The sequence below is a fragment of the Triturus cristatus genome, chromosome 6 (assembly GCF_964204655.1).
Source record: "Triturus cristatus chromosome 6, aTriCri1.1, whole genome shotgun sequence".
Lineage (NCBI taxonomy): Eukaryota > Metazoa > Chordata > Amphibia > Caudata > Salamandridae > Triturus > Triturus cristatus.
Genome location: NC_140589.1, coordinates 1,368,725,324 through 1,368,751,995, shown reverse-complemented (window position 1 = coordinate 1,368,751,995; position 26,672 = coordinate 1,368,725,324). Strand labels below are relative to the sequence as shown.

The following is a 26,672-nucleotide window of genomic DNA, read 5'->3' as shown; positions in this document are numbered from 1 at the left end:
ATGTTTACAAAAGTGATAGAGCGGACTTTATTTTCTACTATTCAAGTGCTTACTGTTAGTGACTGTCCATACCCACAAGCCAACATTTTTTTTATTAGAAACCGTTAGTACACGATAAAATACAGACAAGGGCCTACAACCACCAGGGCCGGCCGCTATAGAGCCCGAGGTCCCGCAGTGCGACGCCACACATTCAAATGAACCAGAGGCAAAGCTCCCGGCAGTTCGTGAGCACATGTAACAGGCCGTGGCCATAGGCCAGGAGCAATCGGAAAAAACAGTTTCATTTTCTATTAAATACAAAACACACTCAAGGCAATGAGAGTCCGAAATAGCAGCGTGCTCTTCCCAGGACGGGGAACAACGTACAGTGTCCAAAGCAGTTCTTGTCTGGAAGCGGTAGTGGGGGGCAACGGGAAGACAAAGCATGGAACACACCTCACACCATCCCGCAGAATGTGTGGCTAGGGGGACAAAGCAATATCGACCTCTAATGGCAGAGGCGGGGTGCAGATACGTCCACGATATAAATAGCATGGACCCCATACCTTAGTCCATTTCCCTGGCTTGCCTCTCGCCACATACACCGTCTTTTCCCTAAACATACACCAGTCCATATTCTCCTTCCATACCTCGATCGTGGGCGGCCTCGGGGAGCCCCATAGCTGTGCAATGTTACGCTTAGCCACCATGTACCCCAAGGTCACCCACTGCGTCTGTGCCACATTATAATCATTCGGTTCCCAGACATTCAACAAACACCTCCTAGCCTCTGGCAACAGAGCAACGTGCGTGACCTCCTCCATTACGGTGTGGATACCGTTCCAAAATTGCACAACCTCCGAACATTCCCATAAGATATGAAGAAAGGTACCCGGCAGGCCACATCCACGCTTACACAGTCCATCCATCGAGTAACCCATACGTAGCAAATCGGGCCCCGTGACATACACTCTATGAAGGATCTTCAGCTGTACGAATCGTAAGCGGGCCGGGATCGCCACCTCTTTCGGGGAGGCCACCGCCGATACCCAGTCCTCATCGTCCAGTTCCAAGCCATCGCCCGTCCATGCCTCCCGCAGACGGAGCAGCAAGTCCGCGCGATCATTAATGAGTTTCTTATAAATCAGAGAAATAGTGCTGTCGGGCACGTAGCCATCCAACACTCTATCCTCCAGTGGGGAATACTCGGGGATAGCAGCAACGTCCCGGAAAACCGAACACAGCGCATGGTAGACTTGCGCATACCGGAAGTACTCTCTATCGTTTAATTTATATTCAGTTTTAAGCATTTCAAACGTTTTGAAAGACCCCTTCGCCCAAAGATCACCCACCTTACATATACCAATCATATCCCATTTCTCAAAGCCTTTCGATCTCCACAAACAGCCCAGCCGCCCGGAGGCATACAACGGCGTCGCCCGAGTCAAGCGATCCCTCCACCCCATCGCAGCATTCGCCGCGTGCCACACACGTACCGCAACCTGCGTGGGTCCTGTCAACCGCGTGTCCGGGGTCACCGAGTACAGCGCCCTATTATAATCCCCACCCGGGAGCAGAAATTTATCCATCTCGAAGGCCGGATTCAAGGCAGGACCGTATATCCCGTGGTTCACCGCCGCCAACTGAGACGCCCAATAGTATCGTTTAATATCGGGGAGGGTGACCCCCCCATCGTACCAAGGGAGCGTCAACCTGGCGAGAGCAATCCGCGGCCGCCCGTCCCAAAACAGTTGGCGCTGAAGACCCTCCACCTCCCGGAAATAACGGGCTGGCAAGACATCTAGAGTATTTTGCAAAGCATACAAGAAGCGAGGTAGCGACATCATTTTAAACAATGCCGCCCATCCGAGCGGCGAGAGCGGAAGTCGTCGCCACCTCGCGACGTCGGCCTTTAATCGCTGGAGGGGAGGGAGAAGGTTTCGCTCATAACGGACCGCGGGATCCAGAGAGATAAAGATTCCCAAATATTTGAACCCCAGTGTAGAAATCTGGATGGGGCAATCCCGTGGCAGGAGGGGGGCCTCGCCCGAGAGGACGTAAACACATGACTTGGCCCAGTTGATGACCAGGCCAGAGTTGCGACCAAAGGAATTCAGTACGTCCACCAATACAATTAGTGACTGTCGGGGAGAGGTGAGATACAGAAGGATGTCATCCGCGTAAAGGGAGACACGGTCTTCAAACTCCGGCGTCCATCTAATGCCTCGCAGCGACGGCTCCCAACGCAACCAGGCGGCGAGAGGCTCCAAAGAAAGTGCAAAGAGAAGGGGTGACAACGGACATCCCTGCCGCGTACCTCTGCCCAGTGCGAAGGGAGCCGACACCCTACCATTCACCACCACCTGAGCCAGTGGGTCAGCATATAGTAATTTTACCCAACCAATAAACTCAGGGCCGAACCCAAATTTCGCCAACACGGCCCAAATATACGGCCACTCCAAAGTGTCAAACGCCATAGTAGCATCTAAAGATGCCAAGATGGCCGGCTCACGTATAAACTCCGCTCTAGCAAGCACGCCGTGCAACCGCCTCAAATTCAGAGCGGTATTCCGATGGGGGTATGAAACCGGACTGATTCTGATGAATCAAGTCGCCCACGACCCGAACCAGTCGATTAGCCAATACCTTAGGCAGAATTTTGGGTTCTGCGTTCAACAGCGAAATGGGCCGATAGGAGGCGCAGCGATCTCGCGGCTTCCCCTCTTTGTGTATCACAACTATGTTGGCGAGGCGTTGGTCAGGGGGGAGGAAGCCCGCCGCACGTGCCGCGAAAAACATGTCCCGAAGATACGGCGCTATCTTATCGGGACGCAACTTATATAGTTCGATGGGAAGACCATTAGGACCCACAGCCTTACCCGATGCGATCGAGCGAGTGGCCAGAGCGATCTCATCTGACGACAACTTCGCCTCCATCAATACTGCATCAGCCTCCGATAGGGTTGGCAATGCAATGTCCCTAAGCAACAGATGAGAATCCTCCTCCGAACACACAGAAACCGGAGAGTATACCCCGCGGAAATAATCCGCGAAGCAGTCAACGATCTCCACCGGGTCAGTCACACGCACTCCATCCATTCTCTCCACAACGGGCACCACCCTGCTCGCTCTCTCCTTCTTATCCAACCAAGCAATCAACTTTCCGGCCTTATCCCCCACATCATACAGTCGTCCTTGCTGCTCTCTACTCATCCCTTTAGCGGCTTCCGTGACTAGCGCTCTATAATCTGATTGTTTGAGGCTGTAAACGTGCAATTTCTCATCAGTAACTCCCCGGTCCAAGTCCTCCTCCATTTCAGCTATTTCAGTTTCCAGGCGAACCACCTCTGCTCTCTCGCACCTCTTAGCATGGGAGATAAGGGACAAGGCCTGCCCCCTGATCACCACTTTATAAGCCTCCCATAGGGAGACGGCCGACGACACAGACCCCACATTATCATTGAAGTAGTGATCAGTGGACTTGACCAGTTCCGCGCGGATCTTAGGGTTACGTATATACCAGGGGCTAACGGGTGCTACTCTCCCCTCTGCCCCAGGGACAACCTTCAATTGCAACCATATAGGGGAATGGTCAGAAATACCACGGGCTAAATGACGCACCTCCCCAATCATACCAGCTTGGATCGCCGGCATAAGCATGTAATCAAGTCTCGAGAGACTCCCATGGGCCCCCGAGTGAAAGGTATATTGCGCCTGTCCCGGGTGCATCAATCTCCAGCAATCTACAAGTCCCAAGGTGTCCAAAAAGCCACCCAACCAGGCCTGAGCCCTAGGGAGATCCCTGGGGGGGTGACGGTCCTCCAACCCGGAGACAACAGCATTAAAGTCACCCCCCCAACACCAGAACCCCCCCAGGGAGTCCCAGGACCAAACGCCCCAAATCAGCAAATGTAGCCGTCTGTAACCCCGGAGGCACATACACAGCAACGAGCGAAACAGTCCTACCCTCCCATCTCCCCACCAGTGCCACATAGCGCCCCCTATCATCGTGAAGCACCTCGTCCACCTCCAATGGGAGAGAGGCCCTAACCAAAATGCCCACTCCCCTGGTGCCAGAAGTGAAACCAGAGTGAGCGGCAAGGCGATAGCCCCTCCTATTTAGGGCATGGAAGGAGTTCCCAATCAAATGTGTCTCCTGCAGGAAAACAATGTCGGGCGAAGTCCGTTTCAAAAACTGCAACACCACCCCGCGCTTGATCCTGTCCCCCAGTCCATTCACATTCCACGAAAGGATTCTCAATCCCCTACCCCCCATCCCACTCCCGTGCATGATACCCACATCCCGGAAAGCACAAACCGGATAAGTCAGCAGAGAACTTCACATTGCCTTGCGAAACAAACAAACAATCCCCAACAACCCCCCTCCCCCACAATCCCCAAACCACAACTCCCCCCCCTCCCTGCACCCCTGCTTGAGCCCAAACAGCCCCCCCAACTCGCAGTGTGCCTGTCGCCCTAACATATACCACAAAAAGAACCCCAGAAGGAGGAAAGGACCCCAATAAGCTCCCCACAACCCCCAGGCATTTGGAGGGCATATTGTGCCAAACTAGGGTCCAGTTGAGCCAAGGTACAAAACGTCACCAGTCCAGTCCATCACCAGGAACCAAGTTCTAGTCCTGCTCCACCAAATCCTGTCCGCTCTCCGCCGTCCGACTGTCTCGATCCTGTCCCCGAGGCAGGGCATCCAACCAGTCTCCAACCGCCTCCGGACGGTCGAAAAAGTGTGAGCGACCCCGGAACTCAACCCGCAGCCTAGCCGGGAATAACATCGCATATTTCAGCTCCATGTCCCTCAAGCGCCGTTTGACGCCCAAAAATCCCAGCCGTTGTTTTTGGACCGCTTGCATGAAGTCCGGGTAAAAGCTGACAGAGTTCTCAAACTTCAGCGGCCCGGCCACCCTCGATGCCTGAAGGATAGCATCCCTATACCGAAAGTTAAAGAGTCGGGCGATTATAGGCCGCGGGGGAGCACCCACTTTGGGCGCACCACCCGGAATCCTGTGGGCCCGCTCCACCGCAAAGAACTTGCTCAGTCCCTTGGGCGCGAGACGATTGGTCACCAGATCCTCCACAAAAAGATCCGCAGCAGATTCCTCCGACCTTTCCGGCACTCCAATGATACGAACATTGTTCCATCTAGCCCTGCTTTCGGAGTCCTCAAGTCGATGGTCCGTCAGGTCACTGGCTAGCCGCAACCTACGGACCTCCGTCTGCAGGGCGGCCACATCAACAGTTAGACTCGACGCCGCTTGACTCAAGGAGTCAACCCGCTCGTTAGTTTTGGACAGGTCTGCCCTGACCAAATTCACATCGATCAGGACCGCATCCAATTTATGAGCCAGGGTATCAAACTGCTGACCCACAGCGGTCATCTCCTCAATGGCGCCCATGACGTCCAGCAAAGTCAATTCTGACGATGGGTCTGAGACCTCTTTAGACCTCTCAGGCGATTTATGCGAGCCACTAGGGGATCCCTTTGCCTGCGCATATCGATCCATATTATTGACCTGGGTATAGGCACCCCTCCGAGTTGACTTGGGTTTCGACTTGTCTCCGTCTAGTCTCGCCGCCATCGTCCGGAGGCCACCAAGGTTGGCACCCGCCCGCACCAGGAAAAAGGGGCCAGGTAGCTAATTCAATTGAACACAGCCGTTGCCAACAGTAAGCCCATGTATAGTCCGAGAGTCAGGCCAGACACTCCGCCTTCCGCGCCCCTCTGAAACACCAAAGTCTCTCAGCCGATATCAGAAAACAAGCTTGAAAACGAAAGTGAAAGTGCGGGGTCCGTGACAGTTCAAGCCCAGCCAGCCGCTGTTGTTCACTTCGTACCCGGGCACTTCACCAGCTCGAGATCGGGACCAAGGCAAGAGCAGGCCGCAAACTTCGGAGTGCAACCATTCCGGTTCCCGGCGTCCGATCCGGATTTGGAAAACTGGTGGCACCTCAGCGCAAGTACATCTGCAAACGCCCGTCGAATAAACCAGGATTAAGTCAGGATAGACGTGGGAGGTTGCGGAGGCCCTCGAGAGCCGTAAGCCTACGCGGCCATCTTGGTTGCGCGCTAGGCTCCTCCCTTCTCAAGAATAAATCTTGAACTCCCTTTCTCCTAATAATTAAAACCTAAAATGAGAAAGTTGTTGGTTCAATGAACTTGCAGTAATATTGGATTCCTTTGGATGCAGGGACAACAGGCAACACTTGTTATAAGCAGCAGCGGCTTGCCAATAGGGGCGCTATGGTGGTGCCCTCCTCTCAGATCACCTACCTCCTCCAAATACTTCCTAGATGTGCTCCAGCTTTTACAGGAAAACAAACCATCCTATCGATCGTTTGCTTTTATGTAAAGAGCTGCAAAATCACGTTAGAACCAGACGGGACTCCATCGTGCTCATTGGTGTTGTGCATGTGTGAGACCGTTGGCTCTTACAGCCCGGCCTCACGCATTCACATTCCATAGCTGATATGCTTCACAAACCTCGGGTTGTGCAGCATGTCACTTAATGAAGTTTTGGTGGGGCTTGTCTATCATACACTCATATGCCCTAAGAGAAGCTGAGTTAGAGAAGGAGGGTTGACTTCCAACATATCCTGGCTTCTGATCAGGCAGAGGCTTGAGCATTTGAATTAAAAAAACGGAAGCTGGGGTGTCCGCTTCCAGGTCTTAAAAGCAGGGGGTGAGAATTCATGTATTTCAGGGCCAGGCAAGCAGAAGCTGCAACTCAAAGCACGTCAGGTGAGATAAGTTCCAATACTAGAGCGTGTGGAATTCTGAATGTGTGTATGTGAGCAGTGGCAGCTACAGCTATAAAAATGGGGTGGGCGCGACGGCACCAAACTCACCATAAATACTGTTCACCTGGGTGCGACACGGCTCTCCCTGATCAGCGTCCTCGAGCAGTAAAGGGAAGGGCAACCAATCCTGGAGCTGCTCTCAGCATGAGAGCAGCTCCAGGACTGGCAGGAGCTGGCAAATCCAGTGCTCATTTTTAGGCTGGGGGCCTTTGCTAGCAATCCCATGGCTGTCTTACCAACTGTAATAAAGATTTTTTTTTTTAAAACATAACGTAAATATGATAAAGTGCCCTCAAATCACAAAAAAGTGCATTTCTTAACATGTGGAAGGTTTGTCATTATTAATACATCACATTATAGCACTGCACTAAGAAATACTTATTAAATGTCTTTAAACATGAACCATTAGTGAACTAAGCGGCAAGACAGTTGTCATGTAAGCCCTGTATGTGGCCCAGAATATTTTAGTGAAACATTATAGTCTAATAAGTCAAACACAATAGATTTTTGTACAACTGGTATTCAAAACTCGCATATTTGAAAGTGTTTTCATACAAGAAAATGAAGAAAAAGGAGTTTGGGCAAAATAAGATATGTGCCTATGATCACACAGTTTACGCGGAGAAGCCATGATTTACCCAGGTTTTCTGGTTTTACTGTATACAAATCAGACACTAAATGGGTTATCGATTTGTCTTCCTTTTTTATGTTAACAGTTCGTTTTTACCTCTGTGCTTTTTCTGCAGTTTTTAAATAGCACAAACTCGACACAAAGGTACTGGAGCACCAGTTACTAAACACAAGGTCACATTTATATTTTCAAGATACAGGGAGATTCAGGGGCAGATTTAATAACATTTGAGACAGCACAAGGCAGCAAGACAATCAGCTGCACTTTGTCAAATGGAGAGGGAAGATATGGCCATAATTGCTAAGATATGGCGCATTCCTACTCTCTCTCGGCAGCCAATTGTGCTACAGCGCAAAGTGTCAATACAGGCACCCTGGCACCAAGGTGCAAGGGTGCCTACGTTGTACGCAGGATTGGTTATCTTCAGGAAGGAAGACCTTTCTGCACAAAAACAATCATCTGAGGCATTTTCCTCTTTCTATGTGTGCTGCAGAGAAGTTAACCCCTTGAGTGCCCCGCCCTTTCCCCGCCCTGTGCCGGGCGTTTCATTAGCGGGCGGGGTTTATGACGAGCTGGTCTCGTCATGGGCACAGCGCAACCGCGGCCCATGACGAGACCAGCTCGTCATGGGCACTCAAGAGGTTAACCTATTTCTCCTCGTTACGACCCCTCAGGAAAGGAATAACATTTTGATGCATTCCCAGGTTTACTATGGTTAGTAAATCTGGGATTGCGCCAAAACCATGGGTGGATGCATGGGAACACCCACGCTACACTCATGGAATGCCTTCTCAGGTCAGAGTAACGCAAAACAGCAACTTGCACTGTCTTGTGTTACTCAAGATGTACTATGCCAGCAAAAGCCACTTAAGGTGGCTCTGCGTGCCATAATAAACCTCACTTAAAAACGTGTGTTGCCCTTCCGCGACGCAAGGGCGACACAAGCCCTTAATAAATCTGTGCCTAAGTGATTGGCCCAAAATCGCAGGAGGATATAGCCACTGAAAGCTAATGTTTGAAGCTTGGCTCTGGCTCAACTCGAGGTCCTGTTGAAACCTCGAGCCCATGACAAGCTGAGCTTTCTAATGGATTCTGCCTGCTACTCTCCCTCTGTCCAGGATATGGTGTTAAGGCCAGAACTGACTAGTGTGGAACTGGGGAGCCAGGTTTGAGTGCCGGCCTTGATCAACCTCCTGAGATGTATATGTATGTGTGTGTGTGTTCTATCATCACCGTTCACTTCTCGCACTCCACCACCCCAACACACCCAATTGTTTTAAGCAAGAAAGGTGTCAACCAGCCTTCCCACTTTCTAATCCTGAATGGTGCCATGACAACCATATGGATGCAATAAACAAGCCTGTACTTCAGTCTTTAATGTTGATATGGTTGTTGGAAAATGGTTGTGTCTGAAGGGTCACCCCAAACTTTTTGCCTTCCTCCTTCTCTTTTTGCTGTATCCTTTTGTTGTCCTTAGAGCTCTGAGCACTTTACCACTGCTAACCAGTGCTAAAGTGCATATGCTTCTCCCCTAAAACATGGTGACATTGGGGGCGTGGCTGAGCGGTCCAACTTGGCAGAAGTGCATTAGCCATCTTCGCCAGTCCAATCATAATATCCTACCGAATCCTCACCTAATACTGCTCTAAAGTCACCTGCATCCCCGGTAAACCTCAAGCGGCACCAGATAGTGCGGTCGGCCTCCCCGCACCAACGCATAGTCCAGAGCTGTGCCACACTCACACATTGGTGGCAGTGAATCGGCTGCGGGCACTTGCGCACTAAAGCCCAGACACATTGGACGAAAGCGGCCAGGATCCCGGAAAGGCCCCACCACAAAGGAGCTGCGACGCTTAAGATCCCCCATTGTGGGGAGGGCTGCTGCCGCGGGACGAGTGCTGGGCGTGGCCTCCCTGGCAGAGGCTACGGCCTGGGCAAGACTGGGAGGTCTGTTTACGAAGGAGGGCCCCATGCGCTGGGAGAGACGCAGTGCAGCCAGTCCTTGGATGATTGTTGTGGACCGGGTTGATCCCATTTTAAAAGAATCACAGCGATCGAGGCCCCTCAACTGGAAGCTTTGATGCGGTGGGACAGAGGCTGGAGGTGATTTGTGTGGCCCCGCCCATGGCAGCCGCTGTAGCGAGACAGGGCGAGCCGTGAGCAGCGAGACGCGCTGCGACCTATCTCTGACTGTTTGATGTGGGCTGGCCTGCGGTACACCTGGTGACATACGGATCGTCTCCCCGGTGGGCCCCAGTGACACAGATTTGGGCCCGGTCTCCTATGGAACTACCAGTGTCCGACACTGACACCACTGTCTGAGAGGTGATGCGCCCGTTAGAGGTGGGGGGTTGCCACTTCCCGACCACAGAGGCGGCCGGGCTAGGTCCCGGTGCGGCTTGTGAAGGGGGCCTCTGGCCTGCTCTTGCGGCGTCCGGCACAGGACCTTATTGGAGCCCAACGAAGTGCTCTGGGGGAGTGGCCCAGGAAGAGACAGACTGGGTGACACAAATCTTGCGTGAAGGGAACGTAGAGGCCTTCCAACACCACAATAACTAAAGACAAGGTGGCGAGCACTACAGCTCGGCAAAGTACCATAGACCACTACACAGGTGCCAGCGCTCGCAATGTAGACACAGAGGGTGGATCCGAAACCCCACCTGACAACGCCACATTGCTCGCCGCGCTAGTAGAAATAATCTCCACCTCGTGGGCTTTCCCGAGAACTGAGAAGGTAGTGACACCTAAATATCTGTGGCAGAGTGGCTCACCTCGTGGATACCACCAGACGCCCTCTCTCCATGCTTCATAGTAGAACACGCACACAGAGCCCTTCTAAGAGCGACCATCCCCTGGGGCTAGACCGCAGCCTATTATTGCACGAATTTTAAACTATCATGATTGCGACCTTATTCTTAAACAGGCCAGAATGAAAGCTGAATTGTCCTACGAATCTCACCGAAATATGATATTCCCAGACTATACCAAGCTGGTACAACAGCAGCGCCAATCCTTTCAGGCGGCCAAGACGCGCCTTCAAAACCTGAAGATTACATATATACGCCAATTCCCGCATCGACTGCGCGTAGTATATAACTCTCGCACAGTGTTCTTAGATACACCAGAAGAAGTCTTCAACTGGACAGATGAAATACGACACCAAGTCACACACACCTCCACGTCATGACTCAGACTCCTTGTGTGGAAAATCCCACCGAACACAGAAACACAAGGATAAACGGAAACATCGCTCCCAATCGCTATGGCGTTCTAAGGCCGGTGACGCGGACCGGGGGAAAAACACCTGCGGATGAAGTTCCCAATCCCCACAAGTGACTTAATACAAATACCCGAAGAATTACCGTGGAACCTTCCACACCTCATGAGAGTTGTTGTATTTTGGTGCTTCATATCGGGCTGGTACATTAAGTGTTTTTCTTTCATACTGACATGATGATATCAGGATATTTGGGGATCCATTGGATGGATACGGTGCCAATCCCCCATTGGGGTTTGTACTGCTGGCCATCCACGACAGATGCGTCAGTCGTTATGAGGTGTTGGGGTGGGGGGGGGGGGGGGGAGTTTAATGGAGTTTATAAAGTTTGCTGTTCTAACCCAGTGCAAAGAGTTCGATATCCCAGGAAGTAATTGCTCCACTTGCCGGTGATGATATTATCAATCACTATGCGTAGATGTCGACACAAACAGGTGAGGCCCCACCGAGTCCAATACAGACTGTAAGCTGGAAAGTAATGGGAATGTTAGATAAGATTAAACGTGGTGCGCTACTGCACCAGGCCAAATGATAAAAGTAGACATACTACTGCTACAAGATGCACACCTCATGGGCACCAAAACACCTTGTCTTGCCAGGTTTGGTTATGAACATGTATTACTCACGGGTTTCATGAAAGATTCTAGGGTTGTAGCAATCCTGGTGCATCTCAGGATACCTTTCACACACACTCGTTCGTGGGATGATCCACACAGAAGGTACATTCTAGTCCACTGGACCATTTTAGGAGAACAGGTAGTAATTGGTAGCTATTAGGCCCCTCCCCCACTTACACAAAGGTTTATTGACTGCTTAGTAGACATCTGGGGGGGTTCTACCCGAGGGCCTTGCAGTCATGGGAGGTGACTGGAACGATGTGATGTGCATGTCCAGGGTCCGATTGTAATCCTCAGGGGCCCTAGAGAAATCAAAAGAATCAAAGCTAAAATCTTTCACTGACTTGGTGGGCTGGGTCGATACCTGGAGAACACATCATCCACATGTCGATACCTGGAGAACACATCATCCACATGAAACGGGCTATACATACTACTCCCCGGTACAGGACTCTTTTTCTAGGATAGACTATATTTTCTTTCCAGACCACTATCTTCAGAGACTATTAGACGCCACGATTATGCCCAGGGGATTGTAGGATCACAGCTCTTGATAGGCCTAAGCCAGGGCCCATTCCGGTAGAAGCTCTCTCGATGGCATCTACAAAACCAAGGCTATAGAACACACATCCACAATGCACTGACGGACTACTTAACCTTTAATACAGAAACAGCCTCCTCCCCAGAAATATTATGGGAGGCCATGAAACCCACCATTTGTGGAGCAGATATAAGTTATTGCGTGGCGGAACGTAAATGTCAGAAACATTGTTTGTTACAATTAGAAGCCAGTCTCATAACACTCGAAAGACAGGGAAAAAAGGGTGGAGCACACATGGAGCGAGGACAACAACGTCTTACCCAACAACAATACCAGAGCAAATTAATAGAAGAGGCATGATGCGCATAGTTAGCATCCCAGAGTAGGATCTATCAATGGGGGGGACAAATCCAGGAACTTATTATACCGCCTGTGCCGGCAGGCCACGACCCAAACACTTCCCCCTGCGATCTGTGACACACAGGGAGACGTTCTCAAAGACCCCGTCATGATAGCACAGAGCTTTGCAGAATTCTATGAGGCACTATACAAGCGCAAGGAAGTGATCAAACCCTCCCGGATCGATTGTTTCCTCGATGAGATACCGCCAAGAGCTGTATCAGATGATACACGGGAAGCCCTGGATGCACCCATAACTTTAGAAGAGTTAACAACAGCAGTAACAGAACTGCGAACTAGCCGAGCACCAGGTCCTAATAACTACCCCAGTAAATTCTATAAGGCCTATATGCCCCAACTAGGACCCCACCTCCTTAATACAATCCAAGATGCAGTAAAAATAGCCCGCTTACCAGCGAACTGGAGACATGTGGAGATAGTGGTTTTCCCTAATCCAGGCAGACCCCCTGAACAACATGCCTCCTACCTCCCCATATCCCTCTTGAATACAGAGTTGAAACTACTGGCATAAGTCCCCGCAAATAGACTACTACCATACATACCAGATCTTGTCCATTTAGACCAGGCGGGCTTTATGCCCCGCAGCTCCACCATCCACAGTATTAGAACGGTCGATAATGTGATAGCAGCGGTGGACCAGCTAGGTAGGCCGGCCACACTAATGTTAGCGGACATGGATAAGGCCTTCAGTCAGCTGGACATATCTTTTCACGCTGTTTAGGAGACATAACTTTGTCCCGCGCTTTATAGCATATGTTAGTCTACTATATACAGATCTGACTGCAGCTGTCCTGGTAGCAGATAGCGATTCAGCCCCCTTTCCAGTTAGGCGGGGTACACGACAAGGGTGCCCCCAATCTCTCCTTCTATTCGCATTCACTATCGAACCTTCAGCCACATGGGTCTGTAAGGATGCACTCGTTAGAGGCTTCGAATAGACGCCCAATATGTCGGACCGCATTGCATTATATGCGGATGTTATTCTATTTTTTCTCACGGACCCATATAAATCGGGACCCAGAATCCTAAAAATAATAATAATAAAATAATGCGAGTTTTCATCGATCATAACATTTCAAAAATATATCAATCTTTCATTACACACAGTACCACAACACTCAAGAAGTTGACGACTTCTTGGCAAGCAGACACTGGCACCCTGGATACGGATGACTGGACCTAAGCTCTAGAATCCCCTAGGGGGCTGCCATCTCCTCACGCTTGAGACTAATCCAATTCAAATATTTACACAGGGCTTACTACACACGCTACAGATTATGGAGGGCTGTATTGATAGAATCCTCTATATGCCTAAAATGCCGTAAAGAAGAGGGCACATTCATACACACAGTATGGTCCTGCATGGCCCTAGAGGGATTCCGGTCAGGGGTAATTACATACTTAGCAGACATTCTGGGATGGGAGATTTCCAAATCCCCTAGGCTAACACTACTTCACATAGCAGATGAGATTGGAGGCAATAGATATAAGCATCACCTGCTATGGTAGGGACTCACCCTTGCGAAACAGGACATAGTTTATAGTTTGGATAAACCTCCTGCAGTAAGGACATCGCAAAACCGATGGACTTTTGCATGAGACTGGCATTACCAGTATTTTGGGGTCGGGGATGCCCGCAGAAGCACACGAAAATATGGCGGAGGTGGGTTGAATCCCGCGTACTTGTACTGGAGGACCAAACGTTGATATCTGACATCATAGATACTGAAATCCAGACATACAATCCTGGGGTGTGATGTATCCTATGATACTTCTAACGGAACACAAACACTACCTGGGGACACTATTCGCAGATCTCAATGAACATTGCATTGGGATATGTGGTTATAGTTGGTTGTATAACATGCAATACAATATAGGGATGTAGCCCTGCGGGGAGCGATGACACAAATAAGCAATAAAACTTGTTATGAAACAAAACATGGTGACATTGATTCATACATGACTGGCATATTTCGTTTTCCCTCGAAGTCCCTAGTAAAGTGGTATACCATATATCCAGGGCCTGTAATCTAAATACTACTAGTAGGCCTGTAGCACTGGTTGTTTCACCCACTGAAGTAGCCTTTCAAACCTGTCTCAGGCCTGCCATTGCAGGGCCTGTGTGTACACTTTACTGCCACTTCCGACTTGGCATTTAAAATCATTTGCCAAGCCGTAAACTCCCCTTTTATTACATAGAAGTTAACCATAAGGTAGGCCCTAGGTAGCCCTAAGCGAAGGGTGCTGTGTAACCAAAAGATAGGACATGTACTTTTATGTTTTACATGTCCTGGTATTGACAAACAGTTAAATTCCTTTTTCACTACTGAGTCCTCTCTAGTGGTAAAGTTGGATAAGACATTACTATTTTAGAAATTCCAGTTTTAGAAAGTTGACATTTCTCTGCTCTTAACTTAAATCTGTGTGCCTGCAACCTAACTCCAATACACGTTTGGGCTGGGTGACAGCTACACTTTGTGCATTTGCTCCAGATAGCCACAAACACAGTAAGGGTGGATATGACAGAACATTTCTGCATTCAAATGCATTCGGTTAGCCTTCCTGAGCCGGAAAGGGGAGAGAGAGCTGACACATCTGAATAGGCTGTGTCCTGGCTGCACACAAAGGACTGATTACCCCACACAGATAGCCTGGCAGACAGGGCTGGGATGAAAGGGGATTTGTGCACGTCAAGAAGCCGCTTTGAAGTCATCCTTACTTCAAAGGCGCATTTGGATAGAAGTACTACCAAATTACTACACAACTGAACCTGTGGAAAACTCTGCCAGGTTTAAGGACTGCTCGGTTTACTGTGCCTGCTGAGGTCTAGGATGTGGTGCAGCAGGCGGAACGGTCGACTGGGGAGATGGGGATCGAGTTCGAGTCTCGGCGTCAGCTCAACATCCTGAGATTCTGGGCAAATCGCTTAATCTTCTCGTGCCAATGGACAGCACCTGGTGATCAATACATATATATGCTGCTGAAGACAAGGACTAAAACCATCTCACTTGAACCCTGAGTGATTGCGAAGGATTTCTGGCTTACCTCCTGTTTTTTTAAGTCTCAGGGCCATCGAAGACTTCGCGCAACTCTGCTGGTGTCTGCCATCTGTGAGTCCTACCCGTGCCTGAGGTGCCCCCTCCAGTCCTGGGCCTCAGAAGTAGGTTTCTGCAACTTTTCCTACATCCATGTAGACACTGCAGCGGCTTGTGCCGATTGGAACCATCACATCGCCCTTCAACGGTGATGCAGCGAATGCTCTACTACAGCGAATGCGCTACTACAGTGATTCTACAGCCAGCACGACTTGATGAGGACAGACACCACGGCTTGACGACGACACCATGCCTGCATCGCACAGGATTTCATTGACAAAGCTTCCATCGACGGTGCAGATCAATGCCTACGCTTGCCTCCACGGGATCGTCGACAACGTGGCGCCTCCTCGACGTTACTTTGTCAGCAGGACCTGTCTGAGTCCTGTAGCTGGTCTTCCCTCCATTGCAGACAGCCTGAACTTTGGATTTACCCGGGTCTAGCACGACCTCAAGTAACCTTTTAGCACGACTGACTTCTAAGCACTAGTTTTGCATTTATTCTTTAAAAATTCATATCTAGAATTTTTTGTTTTGATCTTGTTTATTCTCCATTATTCTAAACACATGTGGAGTCTTTTTGTGGTGTTTTCATTGTGTTACTGTGTGTGTGTGTTGCCCAAATACTTTACACATTGCCTCTTTGATAAGCCTGACTTCTGTACGCCTGGCTACCAGAGGGCGAACACAGGTTATCCTTTATTGTGTTTCTAGCTTACGCTGACTGGGATTGTGGTCTCTACGTGGACAGGGTGCATACCTCTTCCAGCTTGAGACCCAATTTCTAACAATGGTAAAATAGCAAGAATGGCTGGAAGAAACAGGGTATAGGTCTGAGTTCGTTTGCAGCAGTGTGACCGCTATTTCTGCCACCACGCACAACCTATTGGGCACCAATGATTATTTTGAGGATGTTTGTGAACGTTGGGTGTCTTCCAACAGTAACTGAAAATGCCTTCCACTGCCTACCGCTGACTACTGTTTACTATTATTGTATTTTGTTTTACTGCTGTTCTAGGACTGTGTCAACTTGCCTGCGGTCGATTTTACCTGCATTTGTGTTGGTGTTTACTTCAAGGTGCGCTTTTAGGAGTGATAGTTTGAGCTGTTCTACCCAAGTCCTTCCAAGCAGAAATTCTTTCATACATATGAATCAGATTTCAATCGTGAAGAAGCATGATGGAAATATGTGCATTTTTATAAATGAGGGGTTTGTGATATGGCATAACAATTCTTTACTCTCTGCGTTACACACAGCTTCTTACCAACTTTTAATGGGAAATTGAGATGGAAAACCTACTATTTTGCTACCATTTTTTCACAATTGTCTTGGGAAAGCGGAGCTCCAACACCCTTGAACGGACAAACACTTGCTTGGCTCACCACAAAAGCACTGAGAAATGTTATTCAACACCTTTGGATTTTTACCCAAGTTACATTAAAAAAAAAATATACTGTAAAATACCCAATTTGGCCTTGTATTTTCAAAATGTTCTTGCACGATAGAACCCCCTCTGAACCTTCCTTAAGAGTGTCAGGCTTGTACCGATTCCAGGTAGATATGTACGTTCCACCTCTTTCAACGTTCACCAGATGCCACTGGTTAAAAAGATTTCCCGCTCTCCACAAACTTTCCTAAACCAGGAGAACTGGCCAGACACATTGATTTTAGAACTTGGATTGACATAAGACTGTCCACTGGAAATGAACATATGCTTCACTTGTGAGGATCGACACAATTGTACTTAACAACTTTTGCTTACGGTCTAGAAAAACAATTAGAAGCTGCAAAGTTATTTTAAGTAATTTCCCGTGCCCCAAAAATATACATCAGTTAGCAAAGAACATTGTTCACTTGACAAAAAGGCAAAAAAGAAAGCTGGCAAACATACTTATCCCAGCCCAAGACTTCTATTTCGCTCACAAGACTGGAGTAATATTGTGGCGGTGGAGGTGTGTGTAATTCATGTGTGTTCTTTAAAGCAGCTTCCTGTAAAAAAAAAACACATAAGTAACAACATAATCATAACAGGACAACAAATGAAATGTACTAACTGTGGACTCAATAGTCAAAGCCAGGGTCTTTAAAAAAAGAGCACCTTTTTGGGTGGCTTTCTCATAGGCGTGACTCTCGCTCCCGGTCGGTGGAAGGAAGCTACAGCTGATCAGAGTGGTATGAGTTTGGGTACTGTGCTTGGTGGCCATTTCTCCAGTCTGTGGTAGGTTCCCACCTGCAACCTCTGGACATGCCAGTCTATTCCAACTAGTTCTGCTCTTGTGCTGGTCGAATCATGGGGCACGCTGTTCATATATCCAGGAGGAAAGGCAGTTTAAGGTGATGGAGACTACAGTGATGGGGCTAGAAACAACTTAAAAGAAATCCGCCTTTTAGATGCTTTAAGAATTCTTGCTTGAGAAAGAAGGGGTAGATCTAACCTTATATTATAGCCCATTCCAATATAGTCTCCGTTTCTGGGACTCCACGTGTTTTTATCCAAACCAAGATGGATGTTCGCAATTTCCTGCGAGATCATTTCCTGTATTTATTGTATATAAAGGATCCAGTTCCTCAGAGGGGTGCATCAAAACACATTAAAAGTTTATTTTTTATCACATTCATTGTTCCAGATGATCTTTGGCCAGTTTTCCAGCCAAATATTTCCATCAACCTGTTTCTGCATAGAGTCGTGCAAGGTCCTTTCATATGCAGTCTGGTTAGTATAGCACTTTTCAGTTCTCATGCTACGCTCCATCCATTTTCTATTTTCTGAGGACCTGGGTTGTTTTGTATGCCCTTGGCTTTTACCTCCGACTCTTAAGGAGACACCTGTCACCTTTCCACAGGTTTAACAAATGTGCACAGGGGGACCAAGGCTACTGGAAGGAATCACCCTTTTATTTGATAGTCAAGGCATCCTAAAGAGTAGCAACAGGTACTTGCAGCCCTAGGCAGGTTTGCATTAGCAATGGACCAATCACAGGACCAGACTCAAAAACTTGAAGCAACAAATCAAAGAATTGCCATAATTAAAGGTTACTACAGCAAGTACTACATTGTTAACACGTGGTTGCTGTTGTTTTAGTAAGGCACATGGTTGTAATTTGTTTTTTTTTCTTGAGTGTTATGGAAATTATACAATGTGCCCAACAGGTGTGCTCCGACCTAGGAGGGAATGTTTTCACATTTGGGTATGTTTTTCAATCAAAATGTGTATGGTTTGTGGGTTAACTGTCTACAGGGCTGAAGACTGAGGAACAATGGTTCCTGTGTCCATTATTTGCAAGACGTACTGACCTTGATGTTACTAGAAAGCAATGTTAGCTCCACTCTCTGAGTGAGGGTTGCAATCTGCTAAAGTGATGCATGTTTGCCCCAGTACCATGAGTATATCTATTCTAGCAGACCTGTGGTATATGGTAGCACCCCTGAAACAGCTGCAACTGTCGGGTGCTGGTAAGTAACCCCGGGCGTAATACTACGCTACGCTTGCGGAGCATGCGTAGTTTGCGCTACTACGCACTACATGAATTGCACGCAGCACAGTGCAAAAACGTGGAGTGTAGCGGGCATTTTTTGCAAAATCAACATCCCGGCGAGACTTTTTCCTCGTTCGCGATCAGCAACATCTAGTTGCCGATCGCGAGCGTGGAAAATAAACCTCCCGGCGAAATTCTCAAAGCAGGGAGGTAAGGTTTCTCATTGCGAGTGGTCGCGTATGCTCGCGACTGCTCGCGATGAGAAAACTACCAGTCAGCATTGAGAAAGCTGCTGCTCGAGTACAAATCTACTTGAGTGGCAGAAAACGACCGCTTGCACTGTGCAAGATGCCGTTTGCAATGACTGCACAGTGCGGACAAGCATCCGGCACTGTGCAATCAGTGCGAACAGCATTTCCCTACCGCAGTTCGCATAGCTACGCGTAGCGCGCGAAGTGCACTTCACGTAGCTACGCGTAGCGCTACTACGTAAACTACGCCCAGGGTTACTGGTAAGGACCATACCGCACTGCAGATTAATGGGCACAAATTGGGTAAAACACTGCACCAGTTAACTGCAAGGAACGTTATTCGTAAAAGAAATCGTAGTATATTGAAAATTGGCTACCACCAGAAATGTGGTATTCCAGCCTATGGCTGGCACACCTCATCTGATGTATTGTGCAGTAAGTGCTTGAAGCACATTTATAGATATATTTAACATGCCCCGACTCTAAATCGTGGCAACTACTATAATCAGACTTTCTTTTAATCTTGACAAAACTTTGGGAGAAGAGAGAACACCTTTCCTTCCTAAAAAAATATATTATCAATATCAGGCAGATGTATCCACTGTTAGTACGATTTCTGACTGATCACAGAGTGTCTACCCAATGTTAGACACCTGTTATGGGAAGTATGAATGTGACCCACCCAGTAGTTTTCCCATGGACCCAGGCCATTTGAGAAAGCCTGGGTCTACAGAGCTAGGAAAACAGGAAGGGGGTCTTGTTAGACCCAGCATCCTTGGCATGGTTCCCCCGGTTTTTGTGCCTCTTCCTTCTGTACTTTTTGACTGCGTGCTGGACTTCGTTTTTGCTGGTTTATGTACTCTGCCACTTTACCACTGCTCATCAATGCTAAAGGGCAAGAGCTCCCTGTACAAATTGTAATTCTGATTTGTTATCCATGATTGGCATATTTGATTTACTGGTAATTCACTAGTAAAGTGCCCTGGACGTGCCCAGAGCCTGCAAATCAACTGCTACTAGTGGGCCTGCAGCACTGGTTGTGCCACCCACATGAGTAGCACTTGCCTCTGACCTGCCATTGCAGTGTGAGTGCAGTTTCAATCTGCCATGTCGAGCTGGCAAGTGCACTGTTAGAAATGAGGGTCTATGGTTGGCAGTGGTTTGCATCCTGTCCAAGTAGGGACCCTTCCTTCTAGTCAGGATAAGGGGATTACACACCTAAAATAACCCCTGACCTTGGTTGCCTGGCACGATCAGCCAGGCTTATCTTAAAGACAATGTGTATTTGTACATAAACACACAGTAATACAGTGAAAACACTACAAAATGGATACCACACCAGTTTAGAAAAATAAAGTATCTTTATCTAAACCAAACAAGCCCAAAGCGACAAAAATCCAATATACACAACTCAAAATGTGACTTTTAAAAGGTTTGAAGCAACTCTGTCCATATAAATCTATGGATGTGTTATTTTTACACCAAGTACATCAAATGTGTCAAAATCCACAAGACAAAACAGCCAAGGGGAGGGATGCTCCGAAAAACACAGCAATGCGTCAGTTCCTAAGTCCTTGGCAAGGCGATGCAACAGTTCTGCTGCACGCAGAAGTGATGCGTCGATTTCCCAAGCGATTCTGGTCTGCGGGTGCTGTGTCGGAAAAACTTGCAGCACAGGTGCAATGAGTGAGAAAATTCAGGCGCTACGAGCGCTGCATGGATTTCCGAAGCAGCTAACCGGTGATGCGTCGATTGTTTAGGCCGCACAGCGGGACCTGCATTATAGTCTGGGGCAGCGGTTTCTCAGGCCGCGGGCAGGCGCTGCGCCCATTTCTTTGGTCACACGGAGTTCTACGTCTGGAATTTCTTCCGCATCAGTGGTGTTGCATCTGGACATTCAGCCACAAGAGCAAAGCGTCGATTTTGTGGATTTCTTCAATTTGTCACAACTTTCTGTGGCAGAAAGCTGTGAAGCCCTCCAGGGGCCCAGAACTGGAATAGGTACCACCAGGCAGGTCAGAACTCCCAGCAGTTGAGAAGTTCAAGAAGGCTGTATGTGAAGTCTTTGTGTCCCTGAGACTTTATACCAGGAGGCAAGCACACACAAGCCCTTGGAAACTCTTCTCAAGCAGGTTTCACAACAAAGTCCAGTCTTTGTCTTCTACTTGGCAGAAGCAGCTGCCTGCAAACCCAGCAAAGCAACACACAGCAAAGGGGCAGTCTCCTCCTCACAGCATTTCAGCTTGTCTCCTTGGCAGAGGTTACCGGAAATAATCTAAAGTTCTGGGGTGCAGGTCTAACACTCATACCCTTTTTTCCCTTTGAAGTCTTTGTTTTAGAATGTCTCTCTTGCTCAGTTCTTGCTCCCTGGTCCAGTTTCACTACAGGAGGTGGAGACAGCATCATGCAGAATGGCCACAGCCTAGTCAGGTGTCAGTGGCAACTCCTCCCACCACTCTCAGCCCAGGATGGCCTATCAGCATAGGCAGGGCGCACCTCAGCTTCCTCTGTGTGAGTGTTTGAAGCAAAGGCACAAACAGCCCCATCAGTCTAAAACCAGACGGTGAATACACAAGCAGGCAGAGGCACACAGAATGGTTAAACCAGAAAATGTCCACTTTCAAAAAGTGGCATTTTCAAACACACAATTTGAAAACCACCTTTACTAAAAGGTGTTTGTTAAATTCTGAGTTCAGAGAGCCCAAACTCCAAATCTCTAGCTGTTCCCAATTGAAAGTTACACTTGTAAAATGTTCCAATGATAGGCTATAGGAGAGGTAGGCATTGCAATAGCGAAAAACGAGTTATACAGTATTTCACTATCAGGACATGTAAAACATACCAGCACATGTCCTACCTTCCACATACACTGCACCGTGCCCATGGGGATACCTTGGGCCTAACTTAGGGGTGACATACATGTAAGAAAATGTTGGATTTTGACGCATCACTTCTCCTGCATCCGGCAGAACTAACGTATCGCCTCCCCAGAGGCTCAGGAACCGACATCACTGTTTTCTGACACTCCCCTCCTCTGCAGTGGTTTTCCTTGTGAACTTTGATGCCTCTAAAGGTACTTTGTGTAAAATCAACGCATTCACAGTTTCCTATGGCCAGAATTGCTAAAACCTTTTAAAAGTGATATTTTAAGTTGTGTATTAGATATTTGAAGTTTTAGTCTTGTTTGATTTATATAAAGATTGTTTATTTTTCTAAACTGGTGTGGTGCCCATTTGTAATGTTTTCATTGTGAGTTGGGTACAAATACTTTACACATTGCCTCTGAGATAAGTCTGACTGATTGTGCCAAGCTACCAAGGGGGTGAGTAGGGGCTATCTTGGGTGTGTAATCCCCTTATCCTGACTAGAAGGAAGAGTTCCTACTTGGACAGGGCACAAATTTGCCAACTAGAGACACCCATTTCTAACAGGTCTCATCAGTCCTCTACAGGCTATTGCACAGGGAAGGACTGGTCAGAAGACAAAGTCGGACCTTTCAGAGACCCTCGCAGAGTTGTTTTAGATGCCCCACTTGGTTCTACGACGTCAAGGAACACAATAATGTATTGGAAATCTTTCTTATATGCTACCATAGTGCATAGAAAATGGCAAGCAATTTTTATTAGCGCATTGGAAAAGCCTGGTAAAAAAACATGAAAATAGCTAACATAAGCTATTGGCTTTGCCAATTGTTTTAGCCATGCTGAACAGCAGTGCAGCTGCTGTGCAACATCGCTGAATGAGAGTAAAATTTAAAGAAAACAAATTGCTGTGATGCGGCCAGCTGGCGTGAGGAGGTGTGGGGGAAAAAGTATGCATCAAAGCTTTGTTATGGCAGATGGGGCAAGCAAAGAAACCGGAGAGGTAGGGGAAACCAACAACAACTGGGGGTAAGCAACAACAAAAAAAGGGAGGAACCGGTATATAGCATAAAACTTTTTTTGAAAAAGAGCTATGACGTGGCCGAGTCATAGCGGTTTTTTTTATGTAAGTTGTTGGGGGCAAGCAACGAGACAATGAGGGAAGCCACGGAAAATTATTGGAAATAACAGAGGAAGGAATTGGTGCATGACATGGTTTTTTTAAAACCACTACGACGCAGGAAGATCGAGGAAGGGGACGAACAACAAGACGGGCAGGGTGATGAGGTCGGGAGGGGACAAGCAAGAAGACACACAGTGTGAGGAGTGTAAGCAAAAAGAGGGACAGGGCATAGAAGCAAGCAACAACATGGAGGTAGGAGTCAAGCAAAAACACAGAGAACGGGATGGGTCAAGCAACAACACAGACAGCAGGAAGGGGCAAGCAACAACACAGGAGGACAAAAGCACACAGATTAGATTGCGACAGAAAGCGGTGAAAGAGAAGCACTTTAGGGCGACTCTTATGGAGTGCTTCATCAAAAATGAAGAAGTAGCTCAGGATGCGCAGGCTTTGGAAGAACACAGGTGTTTGGGCCGTGACCCAGGGGAGTGCCAATCACAAGAAGAGGAAGTGAAGCTGGCATGCGCTGACCAAAGAGAAGCAATCAAATGAGAGTACGATGAAGCCAACCAATGGTAAGTAATGGGCGAGCTTGAAGCCCACTAAATGCTAACAACATGCCTTGCAAGTGACAGTGAATACGTTTCAAGTGAGACCTAAAACCTAACAGAATCCTACAACTCTGCCTGCATTTCTGAAGAAAGGTTTGCAATCCATGCATACTCTAGATGTCTGGGTTGTGTGCAGCCATCTCTCTGTCAGAAGTCTAAGTCCATTGGTGGATTGCGCTTTCATTCTTCAAAGTATACCCTCAGCATAAATCTCTCCTTTAACTACAAGCTAGAACACAGACTACTTGCACTATTTTTCAATTAGCAAAAATGTGCAAACTGACACTTCTTGTTACTAAAGTTTTTTGTGGGAATGAAACACGTAGCAATGAGAAATCTACTTCCCAAAGCGGCCTATGCAGATTAATATTCATGCTTTTGTCTAAAAATAAAGACATACATATGTTTAATTAATATGTACGCAGATGCGCAGGGTGTCATATGCGGTTTACTGTCATTGTTGAGTGTGGGGAAGGGCCATGATTAATGAGAGTGGATCATGAAGCCCTTCCCCTAAACTATGTTAGTAAATATCATATTACATTTACCATCATGACCCACTCGGTATATGCCATGCTGTTTTTATATTTAGCACTTCTAAATAAAGAGACTTAATCAAAGCAGATCAAAAGGTTACATGAGTGCAGTGAGACAATCACAATAACTATGTCTTGTGAGAATGGTCTCTTGTTCTCTCCTGTAAAAGAATTACTAAATGAAATGTGAGAAATAATAGGCATCGTTACCTCGAGTAACTTGCGTTGTAATGTGGTAATAATATGGCAAACGAACTCTGCACTAAAGCAATAAATGTCTGAATCACTATTTTCAGTATCCTTGTTCCAAATAACATATGCCATTGGGAACCATTAATTATTACTGGTGTTGTATAAATATATACATATAATATGCAAGGATATAAACAATACCAGAAGCCTGCAAGGTTTCAAACCGCAAAGAAATGAAACAAAACTCATACTGTGCTAACCTACCAAAACACAGGAGTTCATTCCAGAACCAACAGGCCTTATCACGAGTTCACCAGAAGTTTAACACGTCAACCTCAAGGCTTCAAAGACTCCAAGGTAGAGGACCCAGAATAGATCTCAGTGGAGCAAGATCCTACCTCAGCATAATTTTAGAAGTTTCCTTTGTCTTTGACGTAGCTGTCAGATGTATGTGCCCTTCCAAAAATGTCCTACCGAGCCTGCTCTGATAGTACTATATTAACGTCCTGTTCCCATTCCTTGGAATTTGTAAGTATCTAATGACCTTTTACAATCCAGATGCAAGAATAGTTTCAAAATGCTGTAGGAGTGGAAGGCTGCCTGGAGAGGAGAACGACAGCCAGCAGATTTATGGAACCTGACCCTTGAACTTCTATATTAACTATCTGATGTCAGATTAAAGAGTAGCTGAAGCGTTTAACGATTGCGCTATCATTCTAACAGAGGAAACGTATTTTATTCATTTTAATAGAGGAAATGAAGTTTAAACTAAAGATACAATAACAATTTTAAACTAGCACTGGAAACATACATTTAGTTTTAGAAATGAAGCAAAGTGATTATTAGTGAGGATGCATTAAGCGACTCTCTACACTATGAAATGTAAAAAACAGAAATAAAAACAAATAACACAAGCCATAAATCATACTGCAAATACGTATCTCTGGAAAACACCTCCAGTGATTATTGTTCGCCCATACTCTCGACTAAAAATACTTTACAAACACATTCTTATTTTTACTTACCAAAATGGTCTTTAACTCCAGCATAAAACTAGCCAAATCTGTGCTGCGCTGCAGTCTCTGTGAAGATTAAGATTTTAAGTCAACATTCAATGGAACGAGTCACCATTTCTAAATAAACAATGCAGAAAAACGTACTTTTACTAAAGATCGTAAACATTCATAACAGAAAAACAAAAAATCACGGTTGTGAGAAATTGGTTACTGGTTGGGGGGAGAGGGGTGAAACCCTACTCAAGCAGGAACCGCAATCCTTGTCAGGGTGAGGCACAAGCAAACCCCAAATTTACCTATGTTTAACCCACTGGTAGCTTGGCACTGAGCAGTAAGGCTTAGCTTGGAGGCAATGTGTGAAGGATTTCTGCAGCACTTCAAGCATTAATAAAGTGAAAACAACACACAAGAAACATCCTAAACCAATTCAGAGAGAAAGAGTAAATACAGGGAATTATAATCAATAAATCAAGACCAAAACAATAAAAATCCAAAAGCAGAAACAGAGATATCACATTTTAAAGATTTCAGTGAAAATCTCACCAAAAAGCAGAAAGCACCAACTGTGGACATCCGGTCGCGCAGCACTGGGACAAAGTCACAAGTTCAGGCCAACCATGATTGAGCACGGGTCAGCTAGTGAGGTCCATTTAGTCCTGCTGACCGAGAGATCCTTCAATCCTGGTTGTGGAGACTTGGGAGGTCCTGCATCGAGGATGCATCACGCAGCAGAGGCAATGGGGTGGTTCTGAGGAGCTGCGAGGTACAGCGTCAGAGGATCCTGTCAACGAGGACTTACGATGTAAATTCCAGTGTCACGGATAAGTCACGCAGTCGAGGCGATGTGCTCTGTTTCGATTGGAGAACCTGTGTTGCTGTTCGAGGCTGAAGACAAGGGATTGAGATGCGTCGCCTGCGTTGGTTAAGCTTCGCACAATGGTGTTTCTGATGTGGGCTGCGAGGTCGATGCGGATTCCTTGCGCTGGGGGAACCCTTGCAGCAGAGGTGATTCGTCGGTTCTACTCAGGATTGTACCCTGAAGCAGAAGTGACCTGTCGGTTCTGCTGGGTCCACAGATGGGCTGGCAGAGAACCTTTGGCCACTTCCAAGGGTCCAGCACTGGGGTGACACCACTTGGAAAAGGTAGGACTCACAGATAGCGGAGTCCAGCTGCTGGGTTTAAGGTTGTTTGAGCCTTCTCTCTCTCTGAGGCTCTAGTCAGG

At 47.4% G+C, this 26,672-nt stretch overlaps 1 protein-coding gene across 1 annotated transcript in view; it reads right to left on the bottom strand.

Moving 5' to 3' along the window:
* Nucleotides 1-26,672, bottom strand: part of FANCL (FA complementation group L) — a 433,780-nt gene that overhangs the window by 311,855 nt on the left and 95,253 nt on the right. Inside the window, exons 4-5 of the mRNA XM_085612370.1 lie at nt 25,459-25,515; nt 17,275-17,372 (exon numbers count right to left, since the gene is read on the bottom strand). Of these exons, the coding sequence (XP_085468496.1) occupies nt 17,275-17,372; nt 25,459-25,515 (155 nt within the window). The remainder of the gene's footprint in view (nt 1-17,274; nt 17,373-25,458; nt 25,516-26,672) is intronic.